Source organism: Papio anubis, chromosome 9 (assembly GCF_008728515.1).
Source record: "Papio anubis isolate 15944 chromosome 9, Panubis1.0, whole genome shotgun sequence".
NCBI lineage: Eukaryota > Metazoa > Chordata > Mammalia > Primates > Cercopithecidae > Papio > Papio anubis.
In genome coordinates this window covers 123342158-123363202 of record NC_044984.1, presented here as the reverse complement: position 1 = coordinate 123363202, position 21045 = coordinate 123342158, and the positions used below count along the sequence as shown (strand labels likewise).

At 41.8% G+C, this 21045-nt stretch overlaps 1 protein-coding gene across 8 annotated transcripts in view; it reads right to left on the bottom strand.

Annotated features, from left to right (window-relative positions):
- Positions 1 to 21045, bottom strand: part of GLT1D1 (glycosyltransferase 1 domain containing 1) — a 128682-nt gene that overhangs the window by 59990 nt on the left and 47647 nt on the right. For 3 of the 8 annotated variants that reach the window (XM_031650929.1, XM_031650928.1, XM_031650930.1), the window contains 2 exons: positions 745 to 840; positions 39 to 88 (listed from right to left, as the gene is read on the bottom strand). In XM_031650929.1, the coding sequence (XP_031506789.1) occupies positions 39 to 88; positions 745 to 840 (146 nt within the window). Of the gene's footprint in view, positions 1 to 32; positions 89 to 744; positions 841 to 11931; positions 11989 to 14429; positions 14467 to 19088; positions 19137 to 21045 lie in introns of those variants that run through there. The other 5 variants (XM_009182048.2, XM_009182050.4, XM_003907383.3 and 2 more) reach the window with 3 other exon arrangements.

The window sequence follows — 21045 nt, the reverse complement described above, 5'->3', positions numbered from 1 at the left end:
AAACAGATGAGATAAATGTTTACTGCACATCAACTTACTTCAGGACCTGCAATCACCAGGTACACACTGGGCTCCTCCTGATGCCATTCTTGGGAAGAAAAAAGAAGACAAAACAAACACTTAAAATGGTTTTATGTCACAGCTGCAAGCACAATTAACTTCAATATAAATTTCTCAATAATATAAATTAGTTCATATCATTTGGCTTTCATTCATAGTATTAGTCAATTTAAATTACATTTCTTTAGAATTTCTGTATTTGACATTTTATGATTTTAAGTAGAATTTTTTTCTACAGTATTATCCATTGTCCAGATTTCGAATTTACTGAATAACTAGGACTACTCTCCGGTATCACCACAATTCAATGTGGCTTTGGAATATACTAAAGAATATATAGATTATCTTAAACAATAAACAAAACTCCAAATGCATCACACAAATCGGCATGTGTGAAATATTTTCAGGTAAAATTCTTTTAGTCTTATAATTATTTGCTATTTTTATGAATTTCTCAGAACCTGAGGGCACAGGACAGTGGAAAACTAAACGGAAATTCCTCCACAGAGCTGCTGATCCCATACATTATTTTTCTGTTCTTTTCCAAAGTAACAATCTAGAAACAGTTCTGCTCATGTGCAAAGAATGAGGAAAGAAAACTCAGAGCCCTGAAGACAGAAATGCTGAGATGGGTGCCCACACGGAATTCCATACACAGTGGAGGAAGGTAGCCAGCAAACACACCTGAAAATGCATCCACCAGATACAGAGGATCCTTAACTTGTCGAAGTCCACATATCAGAAGAAATATGTGCAAATTATCAGCACTTTGGTTAATCTCTGTAAGAGAAGAGTTCAGAATGTTTTCAGTGGGGAGGGCTCTGGATGCTGTAGCAGCAATGATATCATGGATGCACTCAGAAGTGGAGGCCTCTGACTTTGAGGCCAGCTGCTCCTACTCTTATTTATTATTATTATTATTATTTTTTGAGACAGAGTCTTGCCCTGTTGTCCAGGCTGAGTGCAGTGGCACAATCTCAGCTCGGCTCACTGCAACCTCCTCCTCCCCGGTTCAAGTGATTCTCCTGCCTTAGCCTCCTGAGTAGCTGGGATTAGAGGCCTCCGCCACCACACCCAGTTAATTTTTGTATTTTTAGTAGAGATGGGGTTTCACCATCTTGGCCTGGCTGGTCTTGAACTCCTGACCTCAAGTGATCCTGGTGAACCACCATGCCTGGCCAAAAAGCCTCATTCTTAAGAATGAGAACAGAGGTTGCGGGGTCAGATTAGAGGGTACTGGTGTGAATGGGGCAGCGGGGAGAGTGGAAAACATGAAGTCTTCCCTGGCCCAGGCTTGGAAAGCACATATGGCCACTGCCACTGACTCTATTGGCCATCGGAAGTCCCAGGCCAGCCCAGGGTCTTGGGGTACAGAGATCTGTTCCACTTCTGGTGGGAAAGGCTGCAAAGACTGTGGCCATCCACCACAAGTAGCCTTAGTGACAGATTCCAACCTGGGAAACAATGCTGCTTCTTTCTTTTGTTCATATATAAACATATTTTTTTATTTTTATTTTTTACTTTTTCCATATTTATTGAGTTATAATTGACAAAAATTATACGTATGTGAGGTGTACAATGTGATGGTTTGATATCTGTATACATTTTCTTTTTATACCTATGGACATGTGTTTATTTTTTCTTCAACTTTTATTTGAAGTTCTGGGTACATGTGCAGGATGTGCATGTTTATTACATAGGTTAACAATGTGCCATGGTGGTTTGCTACACAGATTATCCAATCACTTAGGTGTTAAGCCCAAACATCCATTAGCTGTTCTTCCTGATGGTCTCCCTCCTGCCACCCCCAACCCTCCGACAGGCCCTGGTGTGTCCTTCCCCCATGTGTCCATGTGTTCTTATCATTAAGCTCCCATTTATAAGTGAGAACATGCGGTGTTTAGTTTTCTCTGCCTGCGTTAGTTTGCTGAGGATAATGGCTTCCAACTCCATCCATGTCCCTGCAAAGGACATGACCTCATTCCTTTTTATGGCTGCATAGTATTCCACGATGTATATGTACCACATTTTCTTGATCCAGTCTATCATTGATGTCCATTTGGGTTGATTCCAGGACATGCATTCATTTAGGCGTGTGGATCTCTCTATGCATATATGAGTTCATGAGGACATTAATATATAAACCATTTTTCTAGTTTTATCAAGACATTATACCTCCTATCCGGAATTGTATCTAAATCTTTCCTAGAATGTCTGGCTCCTATTTCAGTCATAGTTCAGTCAGTTCCCCCTTGCCTCATCCTTTTTCTTTGCAGCAGAGGTGAAGTTGCATTTTACAGCCTGAGCTCAGCTCCATTTTCCCCACCATTAATTTACAGCAAGGAAATTAATATAAATGTAAGAGTAGGGGCGGGGCGTGGCGGCTTACGCCTGTAATCCCAGCACTCTGGGAGCCCAAGGTGGGCAGATCACCTGAGGTCAAGTCTCACTCTGTCAACTAGGCTGGAGTGCAGTAGCACGATCTCGGCTCAATGCAACCTCCACCTCCCCGGTTCAAGCAGTTCTCATCCCTCAGCCTCCCAAGTAGCTGGGATTACAGGAACATACCACCATGCCCAGCTAATTTTTGTATTTTTAGTAGAGATGGGGTTTCGCCATGTTGGTCAGGCTGATCTCCAACTCCTGACCTCAAGTGATCCGCCAAACTTGGCCTCCCAAAGTGTTAGGATTACAAGCGTGAGCCACTGCTCCAGGCCAAGAATGAGGCTTTAGTCTGGAGACTCCCGGCTGCATGAGTCCCTGAACACATTATGAGCTCATGCAGGACCCAGTGAGGGTTCAGCCCTCTGTAAAAGTCCAGGTGAGCCCAGCAGACACACATGAAGCAGCCCTCACAGGGCCAAACCCCAAGATCAGGAGAAATGCAGGGGTGCTGCTTTCAGCTGGTACATCTTTTTTTTTTTTTTTTTTAATGAGAAAATATGTTTAATTTTGTAATAAAAGTTTTGGGAAAAGAGGCGTAAATTTAGACACATTTGCTTCACAGTGCAAATTTCCTGTATTGCATCTGCTCTCTAAAGTGAGGGATCCTGGCCGGGCACAGTGGCTCATGCCTGAAATCCGAACATTGTGGGAGGCCGGGCGGGAGGATCACCTGAGGTCGGGAGTTCAAGACCAGCCTGACCAATGTGGCGAAACCCTGTCTCTACTAAAAATACAAAAATTAGCCAGGTGTGGTGCTGCACACCTGTAATCCCAGCTACTGGGGAGGCTGAGGCAGAAGAATCGCTCGAACCCAGGAGGCGGAGGTTCCAGCGAGCAGAGGTGGTGCCACTGCACTCCCAGCCTGGGTGACAGAGTGAGACTCCATCTCAAAAAAAAAGAAAAGAAAAGAAAAGTGAGGGATCCAGACCAAGACATCTGCAGATACAGGAAAAAGCTAAGCCTTATTAGCAAAGGGCTTTGGAGGCATTAGAAAATCCATACCCCTCACCACACAACAAATGGGAGCAGGTGGTACATCCTGAGGTGGCTTCTTACAGCTCAGTACATGACACATGCAATAGAAATTGCTAATATATTTAACACAAGCGGACCTAAAACTTCAGCATTTATAACCTGTGTAATTGGCCATAAAATCATGCAGGTTCAAGGTTTTTTTCCCAGGACAGGCATTTGTCCATTATTTAATTCAAAAACTTTCATTTTCTCTATGCTATTCCAAATCCTGAACAGGAATACAACTAGTGTGAATACAATGACTTATGGCGACACCAAAACAATCACAAGAGCTTCAAAAAATTAATACGTAACTGGAGAAAATCTTTACTGAAATGTTAAGATTGAGATGTCGCTCTTAGAAAAGCCTTGGAAAATGGTCACAGCCTCTGAATAAGCCGCTGACAATCTGCATTGCCAATTTTCATTGAAGTATGTTGAGTTTTTAATATTTCCCTAAGACCCTTTTTTTTTTTTTTTTTGAGATGGAGTCTCAGCCTGTAGCCCAGGCTGGAATGCAGTGGTGCGTTCTCTGCTCACTGCAACCTCTGCCTCCTGGGTTCAAGCGATTCTCCTGCCTCAGCTTCCCGAGTAGCTGAGACTACAGGCACAGGTCACCATGCCCGGCTCCTTTTGGTATTTTTGGGAGAGACGAGGTTTCACCATGTTGTCCAGGCTGGGCTCGAACTCCTGACCTCAGGTGATCCACTGGCTTCATCCTCCCAAAGCACTGGGATTACAGGCATGAGCCACCACACCTGGACCTTTCCTTAATATTCTAAGTATCCTGAAGCTAACTTTAGGAATGCAAACCTTAGTGAGTCCTTGTTTGACCAAAAGTCTAAGCTAGATGCTACATGCAGAATTTTGAATTGGAGGTCAGAAGAATTTGAGGTTAGGCATTTGAATATGAGGTCAAGAGTCAAACTATTCATTTTAATACATGATTTTTAAAAATGGAGAAAACTTTTCAAGATTGCGATGTCAGGAAGGAGAAACAGTCTGAGCCTACATTGCTAGGCAAGAGCCACTAATGAAGGCTAAAATTTGCAAGTGAAAGTTTGATGAGGATAGAGATTAAGAGCACCCTCTCAAAAATTACTTATTAATTACAAAGGAAATATAATACCAGCACAGTACACGGAGAAACCAGGGGATACCAGCTTAACTAAGGGAGGAAGCCTTAGCTCAGCACACATGGCTGGTGTACACACACACATACACACACACACACACACAGAGTTTACACAGTCAGAAAAAGAGCTCCGTTATTGGGACAGGCTGATGCTGTACATATCCAGATGTGATACACTGAGAAGCAGCAACGTCACTTTCATCACATTCTTGATGTGCACGAATATCTATTCACATACACAGCAGGAGGAGGAGGGAGAGAAGGAAGGAACAAGGAGAATCACAAATGTACCAAAAAGAGGGGGAAAGTCGAGAATCGGTGTGACCGAATTGGGGAAAAAAAAGGAGATGCCAAACAAACCAACGATCTACAAAGATGGCATCCAGAGATGGTATTCAAAGCACTGTGTGAAGAACGCAGGTGACGTCAAGGTGAAGAGACTCTGTTTAATTCTTTGTTTTTGCTGTGTGAGAAGTATGAGTGATGGAAACCTATTTTGTTCCTGTACTCTGACACACTTAGCTACTGCGAACTCGAGGCTCTGAAGACGCATTGGCATTTTGGTCACGTAGGCTGTAAACAAGTGGCCCTCCAACTACCCCTGTCCTGGGATCCCTTGGAAAGATGGCCCTGAGAAGAGAATAATCCATAAGGTAAAATATTGATTTTCAGAGTTTTTTGACTATGACATACGGTAAGATAAACATATTATGTTGCAACTTAGTCACACGAGATACATAAATACACACATACACATACATAGACACAGAGTTTATATATGGTTAAAAACATACTTTAGGCTGACTACATGCAAGCCACTTTGATGTTTTCTGTTTGATTTCACTTCGATGTTTAAAAATGCTCGTCCCTAACGTACTCAATTCATTATGAGACCCCAACCTGCGAGACACTGCAGGGAGATGGAGGGAATCCTATATTCCTTTCCTCTCTCCTCGTCTTCTTCCCGGGTTGGAGATTAAGTGTAATGGGAATATAGGAAAATAAATTAGAAAATGATAGAATGAAGGGCTATAGCCTTGTCTTTAGGTTTAAAAAACCAAAAAAACTAAAAGGCAGAGATAGCATTTGGATTTGCGTAGCTTATGTGCACTTTCCACATACTAAAATCTCATTCACTGAAAATAAAGATTACAGAGGAAAAATCCTGATCAAGTGTTCAAGGGCTCAGGCTCATCGCACGTAAGCATCCACTCTGATGAATTACATTTCAGGCTCCCTAAAGCCCCTGACAGCTTTAAGGTGGTATAAATTCTTAGCTTTTAACGAAGAACTATTAAATAAGGTTGGCCTGCTGATGCTCAGAGGCGAGGCACATACCTAATTTTTTTAGTAAATTTTGTCTCCTCCTTTTAATGTCAAACTTATTATTATTACCTTTGCCTTTCCTCTAATGTCTAATTTATCCATGAGTCAAAATTTGAACTCGTCACTTAACAAATGCACACATTTACATGTTTTTCCGATAGAACCATTTCCTGGAGAATGGTATTTTTATCTTCAAAACAAAATGTGTTGTTTTCACGATCTGGCATATTGCTGCCAACAGCTACATTCCACGTTGCTTCATCTCCCAAGTATGAGTCACGGGCGGGCTCAGGAACAGAAGCCCAATCCATGCTGAGGCGGTCTCTGTCCTGTATTCCATTCTAGAAGCTGTCTTTATTATTTTCTTTTTTCTTTCTTTCTTGTTTAAGTTTCACTTTTGCTGTCCAGGCTGGAGTGCAACGACGCGATCTCGGCTCACTGCAACCTCCACCTCCCAGGTTCAAGCAATTCTCCTGTCTCAGCCTCCCAGGTAGCTGGGATTACAGGCATGCACCACCACACCTGGCTAATTTTTGTATTTTTAGTAGAGACAGGGTTTCACCATGTTGGTCAGGCTGGTCTTGAACTCCTGACCACAAGTGATCCGCCGCCTCGGCCTCCCAAAGTGCTGGGATTACAGGTGTGAGCCACCACGCCCAGCCACTGTCTTCATTATTTTTCACTTGTTATTACAAAAAAAAAAAAAAAGTACTTCAGTTGAACACATTAGACTTACTAAATTATAGCTGAAAAAGCTGATCTGGGGGGCTGTGCAAGAATAAAGACTTCTACTAACACCAGTTTTCCAAATGAAAAACAAGTGAGTCTTCCTAGGACTAGCCTGAGGAAGAAAAGTGCTACAATCTGAGTTAGGCAAATTTGAGTTTCCATTATAGAAATACAAATAGAGTTGACAGAGAGATAGAGATAGAGATGGAGAGAGAGAGAGAGAAAGAAAGAGAGAGAGAGAGAAAGAGAGAGACAGAAATGAGCAATAAAACTAGAAATACAATAAAACAGAAATCAGAAAAACAGGAAGGAGTTACCCAGTCAAATTTAAGCTTTCATACATTTTAGGTTTGATAGCCTGAACGGAATCATGACTTTAGATTGTGTTGGTTGTTGGAATTTAAAGGCAAAACTCACAGAACATGGAATCATCGCACTTAAAATGTATCTGGAAATGCACAGAAAAACTCAAAGACCAGGTAACTAATTTGATGTCTACACATCGATCTTTCAATCAGAATAGCTATTGCCAATATCGTGTGAAAAAATTATAACAATGCCATTTACTACATTTAACCTGCTTTACTATTTATTTGTTCGTAGTCCATCTGTTTGCATGTGATATAATGGTAAGCATAAGAGGGGTTTAATGTTTTAAATTAAGGAGACTTAGTAATTTGTTAGCTGGGGCTTAGAGATAAAATTGAGAATGGTCAGAAAACCTGTGACATGCCGGAAGAGGAGAATGCATCGTGACGCGGACATCAGACATTTAAGAAGCACACTACAAACCCTGGTGACTACTCAATGACTCAACTGTTTACATGCAGTGTTAAATGAGGCCCTTCCCACCCACTCCCCCTGATTTCAAGGTTAATAGTTGGTGAGAAGGCAGAGGGTATTTGATCACTAATAGTCTCTACCAACTTCACTCTATCTTCTGTTTTCACTGTCTGCAGCTCCAAGTGGGAGGGACAAATCATAGTCACAGGTTTCCAATGCTCCAGAGGCCAAGGGAAGATAAAGTAAGGATGATGAGGACAGCCCATCCCCAGAGCCTGAGAGATGACAAAGACAAACGACGGCACAAATGCGAACAGATGCCTGGTCATAAAACCCAGAGACACAGATTAATCCTACATCTACCCTTAAGCCATTATCTGCCACTGTCAGCTACCAGAGCCACAACCAGTCTCTCTAAGCCAATATATTCTGAATACATTTACAACTTCTAATTGCACACATTAAGATTAAGCAGCAGCCAAGTAGGTCTCCAGAGGAAAACGCTTTCTAAGGAGTGTTTAAAATCTCCTGGCTGTTCCCTTAATCATTCAATAGCAAGACCAACGAAACAGTCAACCCTGAGACTACAGAACGTGACGACAAATCATTCTCCTACTGGAAATTATGAATCTTAGTTACAATGCGATTGCGTCCTGTGATAGATTGAAGACAGACTGGCTTTACAACAGGAAATTGAAAATGGGCCCCCTCGTTCTGAATAATGGTACATGTAACTGACATGACAAAGCAGCTGAGGTCGCGTGGGTTCATCTGTAACACTGAGAACAACCATGCTACTGTGGCTGAGATTGATGAGTATACTACGAAAATCATTTCTGAAAAAATGCTTGGAAATTTTTCTTTTCAATAGAACTTAAAACTGACACATAGAGTACGTGGTAGAGGCTTTGTTTCAAGTCTTTTTTGTTTCATTTTGTTTTATTTTAAGTTCCGGGATACATGTGCAGGATGTCCAGGTTTATTGCGTAGGTATACGTGTGCCATGGTGGTTTGCTGCATCTATCATCCTATCACCTAGGTATCAAGCCCCGCATGCATTAGCTAGTTTTCCTGATGCTCTCCCGACGCCCCCACCCCCACCCTCCCCTGACAGGCCCCAGTGTGTGTTGTTCCCCTCCCTGTGTCCATGTGTTCTCACTGTTCAGCTCCTGCTTATAAGTGAGACCATGCGGTGTTTGGTTTTCTGTTCCTGCCTTAGTGTGCTGAGGATAATGGCTTCCAGCTTCATCCATGTTTCTGCAAAGGACATGATCTTGTTCCTTTTTATGGCTGCATAGTATTCCATGGTGTCTATGTACCACATTTTCTTTATCCAGTCTATCATTGATGGGCATTTGAGTTGATTCCATGTCTTTGCTATTGTGAATAGTGCTGCAGTGAACATACATGTGCATGTATCTTTATAACAGAATGATTATATTCCTTTGGGTATATACCCAGTAATGGGATTGCTGGGTCAAATGGTATCTTTGTGGAATTGCCACACTGTCTTCCAAAATGGTTGAACTAATTTACATTCCCACCAACAGAGTAAAAGCATTCTTATTTCTCCACAAGCTCGCCAGCATCTGTTGTTTCGTGGCTTCTTAATAATCGCCATCTGACCGACGTGCGATGTTCTCATTGTGGTTCTGATTTGCATTTCTCTCATGATCAGTGGATGACGAGCTTTTTTCATATGTTTTTTGGCTGCATGTATGTCTTCTTGTTTCAAGTCTTTAGCATGAAAACAGACTTGGGGCGTCTTTCTGTAGGCTGAGGGCAGAGAACTGATTTTGCATCTTCAGTCTTTTCTTAGAAGTTTGCAGCATGAGGCCAGGCGAGGTGGCTCATACCTGTAATCCCAGCACTTTGGGAAGCTGAGGCAGATGGATTACTTGAGGTCAGGAGTTCAAGACCAGCCTGGCCAACCAACACGGTGAAACCCCCCCTCTCCAAAAATTACAGAAAATTAGCCGCGTGTGATGGGGCATGCCTGTAATCCTAGCTACTCGGGAGGCTGAGGCAGGAGAATCGCTTGAACCTGGGAGGTGGAGGTTCAATGTAATAGGATTTTACAGAAATTGACAAGTTGAGCCCAAAATTTAAATTGATATGCAAAAAACCTAGGATAGCTAAAATAATTTTGAAACAAAGTTATTGACTAACACTACTTGGTTTCTAGACTTACTATTAACCTATAGCAACAAAACAGCATGGTATTGGAATAAAGACAGGCATAGATAGTGGAACGCCACATACAGTAAACTGACTTTCAACGAAGGCACCAGAGCAATTCAATGGGCAAAGAAAAACATTTCCAATAAATGACGCCAGAACCATCTGGATATTGTTAAGAAAGAAAGAAAAAAAAAAGATTCCTACCTCATATAACACACAAATAGTAATTTCAGATGGATTTGTAATCCTAAATGAAAGAGCTACAGCACTCAAGCTTCTAAAGACATTTAAAAAAGAAAGAAAAGCATCTTTGTGACCTTAGGGTAGGTCAAGATTTTCTAGACAGGACTCAAAAGCACTAACCATCAAAGAAAAAGTCTGGTAAACTAGACTTCAATAAAATTTAAACCTCTTCTGTTCTTCAAAAGACATGGTTAAGCAGGAGAAAATATAAGCCAGAGAATGGGAGAAAATATTAACGATATATTTATCTGACAAAAGGTTTGGACCTAGAATATAAGGAAGTTCTACAAACCAATAATTAAAAGACACACATACAATTGGCTAGACACTCACCAAACAAGATACATGAATGGCCAACGTGCACATAAAAAGGTGCTGAACAAAATTAATCATCGGGGAAATGAAACTCAGAAGAATGACAATGAGACACCATTTCATTATCTCCCTAGAACAACTAAAATTGAAAAGACTGTCTACTCTACCGGTGGGCGAGAACGTGGAGTAACTGAAGCTCTTGCCAGGTTCTGCTGAAGCGTAAGATGGCACACCTTGGAGAACTGTTTGGATTTTTTTTTATAATGTTAATCATACAGTCAAGCTATTTGACTTAGAGGCATTTATCCAAGAGAAGTGAAAACGTAGGTCACCAAAAAACCTTGCACAAGCACATTCATAGTAAATGTATTTGTAATGGTTAAAAATGGCAAACAAGCTAAAAGTTCATCAACAGAAGAAGAGACAAACAATTTGTGATATATGGAATGGAATACACCATTCCAAAATAGAATACTAAGAAGAAAAGGACTACAGATACACACAATAGGGATAAATCTCAAAAACACTAGTTGAACAAAGAAAGCCAGATACAAAAAATTATTTAATGCAGGACTCCACTTAGATGAAGTTCAAGAACAGGCAAAACTAATCTAAGATAAGAAAAACTAGACTAGGAGTCACCTATAAAGAGACAGAAATTAAATATGGAAGATGGCATGAGAGAACTTTCTTGCCTGGTGGAAATGTTACCTGTCTTGATTAGGGTATTTGTCACATGGGTATATACATTTGTCAAACATTTACCTAATTTTGTACTTGAGATCTCTTCATTTCACTAGATAGAAACTTCAGATTTTTTTTTAAAAAAGGGCGAGTTCACTCTATTCTATTGACATAATGAGCAAAGAAGGCAGGTTAGAGTAGTAAGTGAAGCTTGATTTTGTCTTTTAAAAATCATTATTTACATGTAAATTGTTGAGAAAGATCACATCAAACATTAATAGCAGTTCCTTTTTGGTGATGAAATTTCAAGTGATTTAAATTTTTGTTGCATTTTTTGGCCAGGCCCGGTGGCTCATGCCTATAATCCCAGCACTTTGGGAGGCCAAGGTGGGTGGATCACCTGATCAGGAGTTCGAGACCAGCCTGGCCAATACAGCAAAACCCCGTCTCCATTAAAAATACAAAAATTAGCCGGGCGTGGTGGCGCACGCCTGTAGTCCCAGCTTCTTAGGAGGCTGAGGCAGGAGAATCGCTTGAACCCGGGAGGTAGAGGCTGCAGTGGGTCTAGATCACACCACTGCACTCCAGCCTGGGCAACAGAACGAGACTCCGTCTCAAAAAGAAAAACAAAACAAAAAAAGTGTTGCATATTCTGGTATTTTCTCATTTTTCTACAAGGGTAATTTAATTATGTGTGTAATTAGTAAAGTAAAATAAAATGAACACATGAGGTTGTTATTCTCGTAAAGAACAAATGTCACAGGAAATGGTACTGAAAATTTGGGAAGCAGGTGCTAAAAACAGCATCAGAAAGGGCCGGAGCCCCTGTCTCTCTGGCTTTCTAGCCCTGCTGTTCCTCAAAGGGTAAAACTACTCATGAAGTCATAGACAGAGGGAAATCAACCTTGTTCTCCCTGACAACCACTTTTTCAAAACCACACGAACGTCACAAGCTCCTGAAAGTAACTGACAAGATGCACTTCCTCAAAATCCTCTAAGAAGATCTCATATCTCACCGGAGCGTTGAAGAAAGGTATTCCAGTTAAAAGCGGCGTTTGGTGTTGTTGCAATTCCTGGGTCAAAGAAACAAAAAAAAGGGCAAATTCACTTTGATGCGATTGCTGAAATGCAACCAGTTATTTTGTGTTGAGGCTTATTATTATTATTACTATTATTATTATCATTTTGAGACGGAGTCTCGCTCTGTCGCCCAGGCTGCAGTGCAGTGCCACAGTGTCAGCTCACTGCAACCTCCTCCTCCCGGGTTGAAGCGATTCTCCTGCCTCAGCCTCCGGAGTAGCTGGGATTATAGGCACCCGCTGCCACACCCGGCTAATTTTTGTATTTTCAGTAGAGACAGGGTTTCGCCATGTTGGCCAGGCTGGTCTCGAACCCCTGACCTCGAGTGGTCCACCCGCCTCAGCCTTCCAAAGTGCTGGGATTACAGGTGTAAGCCACCATGCACGGCCCACTTGTGTTGAAGTTTAAATAATGGTACCAGCTGGTTTTTATAAAGCCACTCGATGCTCTGAGTGCGTCACTGAAGTCCCATGAATCCTTCAGCACGGGAGGGTTAAAAAGACCCCATGGATTCCACATGAGAAAAGACCCACCCCTTTCAGCCCCAGGATCCATGACAGGCCCAAACTGGGTTAGACAAACCATAAGTTCCTTAAAAACGCCAGGAAGTGACAGGTTTCAAACACACTGTCAACTAAGCTCCATGTGAAAATTATACCTCCCTTTAAAATCCTCACTCTCAACCCTCACCAACTCATGCCTGATGGTCTGTTGGCTATTACTTTCTCAGAGAGAAGTTACATTTAATTTTTGCTGAAAAAAAACAAATATTTTACAATTTAGAAAATCCAGAGGTAATATCTAACACGTTATCTTGGTAACAGAAACATTTTGAAATTTTATAAAACGTAAGTAAATCAAGTCATCTAACCACCTCTAAAATCCACCTGCATAATCATTATTCACACTGAATGATACTGACAACGGCTATTTGACGAGCATCCGCTTCAAGCCAGCCCTGGGCTCCGACTGCATGTAGGCACTTTCCATACTCCACTGTAGCCCTTAAAGGCCCACTGAGCAGACTGGTTCCTCCAGTTTATCCAGCTGGACACTGAGGTTCCAAGAGGTTAAACGGGCTTCAAAATGCGCAGGGTGGAGGTGGTAGACGCTGTGTTCAAACCTACGCACTGCCTCAGAGCCCCGGTCTTTCCTGCTGCACCTGCTAAAAATGTCACTGAGGCCAGTGCAGCAAGGACACAGTGATGGCAGGATGGCATGCCTCACTAAGGTGCGCCTGAGCACCATGGAAGTCCTCAGGAGGCACGAATGCCTGGCCTCAGCATCTGCACCTGTTCTAACCTGGGCTTGGGGCGAATTACACTTTCTTCCATGGATCTAGGCTTTCCATTATTTCTATCGTGTAGTACAGTGGTTTACAGACTCTGTTTAGAGAGGCCAGGCACAGTGGCTCACACCTGGAATCCCAGCAATTCGGGAGGCCGAGGCAGGCGCATCACCTGAGGTCAGGAGTTCCAGATCAGCCTGGCCAACACGGTAAAACCCTGTCTCTACAAAATGTACAAAAATTAGCTGGGCGTGCTGGGGGGCACCTGTAGTCCCAGCTACTCGGGAGGCTGAGGCAGGACAGTTGCTTGAACCCAGGAGGCAGAGGTTGAAGTGAACCAAGATTGCGCCACTGCACTCCAGCCTGGGCAACAGAATGAGACTCCATCTCAAAAAAAACAAAAACAAAAACAAAAAACAGTGTTTAAACCTCAGAGGGTTTGATGAAGGGCTTCGGATGCCACCATAGGGGTAGGACTGGGCAGGGAGGAAGGGGGAGGATGAAGGGAGAAGAGTTCCAGGTCCCCCAACTCAAGTCAGCCGAAACAGAAGCCCTGCCTTTGGTTTGGTTTGTTTTTCCCAAACATGCTGCCGATGGAGTATATCGTACTTCTACTGGTGGAAAATGTTAAGTGATCTGCATTTTAAATCATTATTTTATAATTTCTCCTGTTTATCTTTTATTCTAATGTTAGAAAAATCATAACAATGTAGCCATTCTCAGGCAGACTGCTTGAGCCCAGGAGTTCAAGACCAATCTGGCAACATGGTGAAACCCCGTTTCTACAAAGAATACAAAAAAAATTTAGCTGGGCATGGTGGCTCACGCCTGTAGTCCCAGCTACTTGGGGGTCTGAGGCTAGAGAATCGCTTGAACCCAGGAGGCAGAGGTTGCAGTAAGCCGAGATCGCACGACTACACCAGACCTTGTCTCAAAAAAGAAAAAAAAAAAAAGTAGCCATTTCACTGATTATTTTTAAGTAAATCTCAGAAATCATATTATCTCCTTCATAAACATCTCAATATATGTCTCTTAAGGGTGCAAACGTATTCTTTTAAATATATATATTTATCACATATAAATATACATCTATTTATTCATTCTCTATCCCTGTACATAGGTAAATAAATATTTGAAAATGCTTACCTTGACTCTGGACGTAGATCTTACCCTTAGCATGCGGCTTTTGAAAGGAGGGGAGAAAGAAAAGAGAAGTACATTGGAGAGTGCATGACAACTGCTTTTTAGAAATAAAATGAAGGTCATTAACAAAAAAAGCCATCCTGGAAAACATCACTGAGAATCATCTACACAGCTGCTCACAGACTTACCACTCTCTAAGAGCAAAGCGTTACTTCTGCTTTTAATAGGTTTTGCCATTAAAAATACAGCCTCTATCAGGTAAGAAGCACACACAAAAAGAGTCTCTTAAATGAGGCCTAATGCAATTTTGCAATGTTATGCTTGCTGTGTTAGTGGAGACATTACTGAGGTTCAGCCAGAGAGCATGCCAGTGCCGGCCCAGCTGAAGCAGCTCCTGCCGCAGCGTGGAGGTGGAGGCCTGCGGAAGCACGGTATGACTTATGCAACCCTGAGGCGAAGAGTACTTCCACCACCCCCAGAAAAGATGAAGAAAGGAGTAGGAGGAGAAGGAGGAGCTGCCAATATGTTGGAAAACCAAAGACAGGCCCTAGGAGGCAGATCCTTCCAGACAAGGGAGGACAGCCGGATGGAAAGTGTCTGGTAAGGGCCTCCCCAAAGGCCTCCCTGGCACCAAGGAAAAGGCGGCCCTTGCATGACTGATTTGGGTATTTGTACCAAGATATCAACTTACTATTCCTTGCCGTGTTTTCTGGCAGAATGTCACAAAACTACTAGAAATACCATCCATTTCTCCAGTTCATTTTGAAACAGTGGCAGGAATATTTTTAAGATGACGTTTAGATGGAAAGGTGGAGGCAGGAGCAGAGTGAGACCCTCTCTGGAACAGCTGGTGGAGCAAGTCCATGCCAAGGACGCTTTCTCTCAAGTGATCAAAAATGGGCTGTCATTTTGGTGAAAGAGTCCAAAAATGGATGTCTTTTTGTCATGTGACATAAGCCTGATCAACGCATGAAATGACTGAACTAGCTAGATCCCTGGAGGTCACAGAAGTCACACCCCTGTCCTTTCTCAGTGTAGGGATACAGTGTGGTCTTTAGGGTACCAGGGAGCCCTCGACACTGCATGGGGTATGCTGGTCCACGTTGGACGTTGTCCCCATGTTAGTTTTACATTTTGGGACACAAGTCAAGGGTGAAGCAGCCCTGCCAAGGGCGAGTCAATCAACAGGAAGGAGACTGGCCCCCCCAAGCCTGGAAAGGTTTGGCAGAGGCAGCAGCCAGGCAACAGGTGGGTGGCATGACCAGGCACAGTGGCTCACCCATATAATCCCAGCACTTTGGGAGGCTGGGGCAGGCAAATCATTTGAGGTCAGGAGGTCAAGACCAGTCTGGGCAAAATGGTAAAACCCTGTCTCTACTAAAAATACAAAAAGTAGCCAGGTGTGGTGGCAGGCATCTGTAGTCCCAGCTACTTGGGAGGCTGCGGCAGGAGAATCGCTTGAACCCGGGAGGCGGAGGTTGCAGTGAGCCAAGATTGTGCCATTGCACTCCAGACTAAGTGACAGAGTGAGACTCTGCCTCAAAAATTTAAAAAAAAAAAAAATAAAGAAGGTGGTGGGTACACACAAGGCTTGGTGTGGCATTGGTTTTGTCCTTATCATCACATTTTGTATTTAACTACAGGAAGCATCTCAATCCTCCAGAAATCTTGCCTCTCCTCCCCACTTCACCATGCAAGTGGATATGCGTGGTATTCCAAATGCCCTTAAAATAGTAAACCTTTACGAGAGAGTTTCAAAAACCTCTTCTCTACCAGTTAAAAAAGACATTAACTTTAATGGAAAAAAAAGGCTAATGGCAACCACTGAAATTAGAAGTTGCAGTTCAGAGCCCTAAACTATTCCTTTTGCTGAATTATAATTTCCCTGGAAAGCTGGAATTGCTGTTACTTGAGTGTAGTGGAGGCTCGGAGTATTTTTTCCTGAAACAACCCTGTGTCCAAAACACTTGCCTGGCAACATCTGGAAGAGGGATGGTAAAGCACTCACAATAGAACACCATGGCATGTAACTTTCAAGTTAATGTAAGTGTTTGACAATAACAGATTCAGCAGAATCCTAGATAAATATAAGGGGAGGCAACATAAAGTTTTTGTCACTATTTTCACTGGAAATATGCTCTGCAATTAGCAATACATAAACTCAAAATGTTCCTGTCAAGAATCTCCTTTCTCCACCAAAAAAAAAAAAAAAAAAAATTGAGTTAAACTTGTATCTCAGCTCTGTAAGCAGAAGGAATTGACTGAATGTGAAGATTTCTGGACTTATCTGCTGATCTTCCCACATCTCTGAGCATCGTTTTTCTAAAATCAATTGAAAAGTATTTCATAAATGGTATTTTCAGATCTCATCCAGGCAAACAGAGGAAATAGAGTTGCAGTATAACGGAAGTCTAGACCTGAGTTATTTTTAATCATTGCAATGAAAGAAATCTGGCAAAAGCCAATTGGCTTACATTGATTTTGAAAACCATTTTCTGTATGAAAGTATAACAAATACAAATTAGCTTTCTTTGCTCAATATTTATTATTGTTCTATCTGCCTTGAAATAACACGAGTCAAAGTCCTGCCTTGCAGATAAGGTCTGCCTTGCAGATAAGGTCATCAGTGCACACAACGGCAAACACCGAGGTGTGTTTATCAGCAACTGCTACCTCTTTGGCTCATTATTGGATGTAAAAAGCCAGGATCCTATAGGACAGATACCTATAAATAGATGGACTTCTAACAGACCCAAGGGCTAACTGATGCCTTTTCATGCTGGAATAACATCAACCAAAGAACTTCCCATTCTTTGACTACATATAAGCCAGAGATTCACCTTCTAAAATTAAACTTTCTGCAAATGGAAACCACAATAGATTATTTTTGAAATATAGGCACAATTTTATGCTCTACAGATGGCAAAAATAATAGTTTTTGTTCTGAAATTATAATACAACTGCAGATTGTGGCTTTGTTAAAACTACTTCTGAAACGATTACAAATCGCTTAAAAGACATGATGGCCCATACACATAAAGTTACAAAATAGATTTATGCCACAAAACACATAGAAACTGGACACTTTTCAAGGTCACGGTGTCTTTTTTCCTCCCTCTACTCTTTTCCCTTAGAAATCTGTTATCGTGCATTAAAAAAGAAAAAATATTCAAAAGGAAGGGGAGGTGTGTGTGGGGAGATTCAACCTTGCCACTGAACTCCTGCAATGGAACCAGATAAAGAACGATTTTCCATTTCTTTTCTTTTTTTACTAGGAAGTAATCATTTTTCCTAGAAAAAAAAATGTCCAGGCACTAACACTTCACAACATTTTAACAACAAAGAAAGAGGTTTTCAAGAGTTGGGATTCTGGAACATGAGGAAGATGCGCTGGTGTCCTGCTTCATCACAGATGGATGGCACAGGTCAGAAATGGAAGACTGGCTGCAAAGCCAGTATCGAAACCCAGTGGAATGACGCTTGGACTTATTGTGTTTATTTTCCTTCCTGTTGTCCTCCCTGTCCCACAGAAACACCAGCCACCATACAGAGCCCAGTAGCACCTAGCTGAACTGCCAGTCTTCCCTTGGGTAAAACAATTTTTCCAAAAAAAAAAAAAGAATATACATGGGTGAGATGAGAAACAAATGTTAAAACTAGACTGGGATAGGATTCTGTCAGGTCCAACATGAGCAGGCATAGAGATGAAATTAACAAAATCCAGCCAGGCGCAGGGACTCACACCGCGAATCTCAGGATTTTCGGAGGCTGCAGTGAGCTGAGATCGCGCCACTGCACTCCAGCATGGGAGACAGAGCAACACTCGTCTAAAAAAAATAAATAGTTAAATAAATTTAAAAGAACAACCCGTGACCCTTCACAAAATCAAAGGATGAGAGTGTGGCACCCAATCTAGTGGGGCGACTCAAGAAACAGGAACACCAACAGGAAATTTCCAGAGAAGATTTTCGTTTTTTAAAACAATTAAATGTATGGAGTAAACAACTCAGAAGGATTGTTCGTTTTATTCAGAAGATTCCCCTACCATGCTCTGCCTTGGCAATTTAATGAATTAGAAACAATTCTTGTGATGGTACCACACATTTGAGCCCCGGGTCATGGAAAAAGTAAACTCAAGATCTATGGTCTGGAATGGATGCGTTTTTCATACTTTTAAGTTCCTTTAAAACTTCTCAGTTCCCAGGGATCTCACGTGGCGGGAAACAAAAAAACCCCACACAGATGTAAAGAACATTTGCAGTTCCATCCAGAAATCTCCAATGAAGGCTCAGCTTCATAGAAGCTATTAAAAAGGATTAGCTTCCTGGGACATGACCAATGCCTGGAGCTTCTCCTGCAGAGGTGAGAGGGCTGGCACAGAAACGAGGAATTCTAGAGGCGAAGCCCATGTGCTCAGTGCGTTTTTATGTTTCCAGGAGGGTGGAAACTCTAATGAAAGGTGTGGGCTGTGTAGTTTCAGCTGCTACCAAGATGACTTTCTGAGGTAATCAGACACAAAGCAATGGGCCATGCGGGAAGAGAGAGAAGTAATAAGTAGCTCAGAAGACAACATGCTTCTACTGCAGACTTCAGGGATAAGTCGACACGCAGCTCATTCCGATTAGGCCAGCGCTAACATCTGAGCTGACTTGTGGAGCTCACCTGTACAGGAACTGCACGTGTGACAGCCAATGAGATCTGTCTTGCCTTCTATATTTTAATTTCCAAAAGAATTTTGATGAGTCAATGTACACAAAGTAAAATTACACTTTAGGTATTGCCTAATACAACAACTTCCAGAAGTTACTTTTCTTTAACAAGTGCCAAGGCAAAGTAGATAAATTAGGCCCCAGAAGGTGGTAACTCAAAGTTTCCAGAAAAAAAAAAAAAAAAAAAAAAAAAAAAAAAAAAAAAAAAAAAAAAAAAGAAAAACCTCACTCTAAAGATAACACCTGAAAACTTAGCTCCATGCTTGCAAAGCATATTGATGGGCCATTATGAATGGCACTGTGCTTTTTTGTTGTTGTTGAATTTGATAACTGCTTCAAGCAATATTTACTTAAACAGGATTTTAAAAATATAGCTCATAAATAAATATTTGAGTTTAGATTACATGTCCTCTTAGAAGAATGCTTATTAGGAAAAGAGTATGAAAACAGACATGAGGGGTTTTGAACCCAATGGAGACATATTAAACCATAATCATTGCTTCTCCTGGTAGAAGCTTCCATTAAGATGTACGTTTGTTTGTGGGTGTTTTTTTCTTTTTGGTGAAAATTTTACATTTTCTGGTGAAATGCTGATGAATTTAGACAAAGCACTCTAAATGTGGATTAGAACTAGAAGTACTCAAGTTTGCATCCTGAATATCTATTACATATTGTAGCAAGAAATCAAAATCCTACATAAGATATTTTCAAACTTTCCACAGCATATATCTCAGGATCAGAAATGTGAAGTGAATCAAATTCTTGAAAATGTCAAATCAATATTATAATATCAGAAACTGGCCAGCACAGAGGCTCACGCCTGTAATCCTAGCATTTTAGGAGGCTGAAGCAGGAGAACTACTTGAGGCCAGGAGTTCAAAAGCAGCCTGGGCAACACAGTGAGACCTCATCTCTACAAAAAAAAAAAAAAGTAAAAATTTCAGCCAGGTGTGGTGGCATGGGCCTGTAGTCCCAGCTACTCAGGAGGCTGAGGGGAGAGGATCGTTTGAGCCCACGAGTTTGGGGCTGCAGTGAGCCATGATCATGCCCCTGTACTCCACCCAGCCTGGGCAACAGAGTGAGACCCCTTTAATAAAGAAAAAAAAAAACACTTAAAAGATATATTATAATATCACAAACCAACACAGTAATGCCATAACCCAAACCATGACCTACGTTGATCACGTGCACTAGGCATTAACAGCGTAGCATGCTGACCTGGTGAGGAGCCCACTAGGATTGTATATTTTACAAAGTAGGTACAATGTCAAATTAAGGCTGATATAAACACACTAAAAAATAATGACCTGAGCATAAACAAAGGCATTTCAAATTAAAAGAGATAAAACCATCTTTATTGAAATCCAATCAAACTAATTTGTGAAGGGTCAGAGACAGGTAGCTCCCAAGACAGTGTATCCGTAAGAGCACCCCTGGGGGCTGAAGTTCACTCACGGGTTACAAATGAACCCTCATTTGGCACGTGTCTGTTCATGTGTCCTCCACGGTCAGATACCGTGTGAGTAAGTGTTTCAGAAATCCTGAAACAGAGCTGCCCTGAGCACACAACAGCCCCCGCCACAGGCGGCTGATCCAGGACACCTGTAAAGCAGCCGGTTTGAATTAAGATGTACTGTGAGTGTAAAATACACTCCAGATTTCAAAGACTTCATACAAAAAAAAGGTAAAATATGTCACTAGTAACTTTCATATTGATGACATGTTGAGATAATGTTTTGGAATATAGTGAGTGTGTACTAGGAAATTTGACCTTGACCAAAGAGAGGCATGATCTGCCCCTTACCTTCTGGGAAGCGGCGTCAGTGGTGTGATACCTGACAGCCGAGGGTTTGTTTAGGGTGGGAAATGGGCCAGGCACAGTGGCTCATGCCTGTAATTCCAGCATTTTG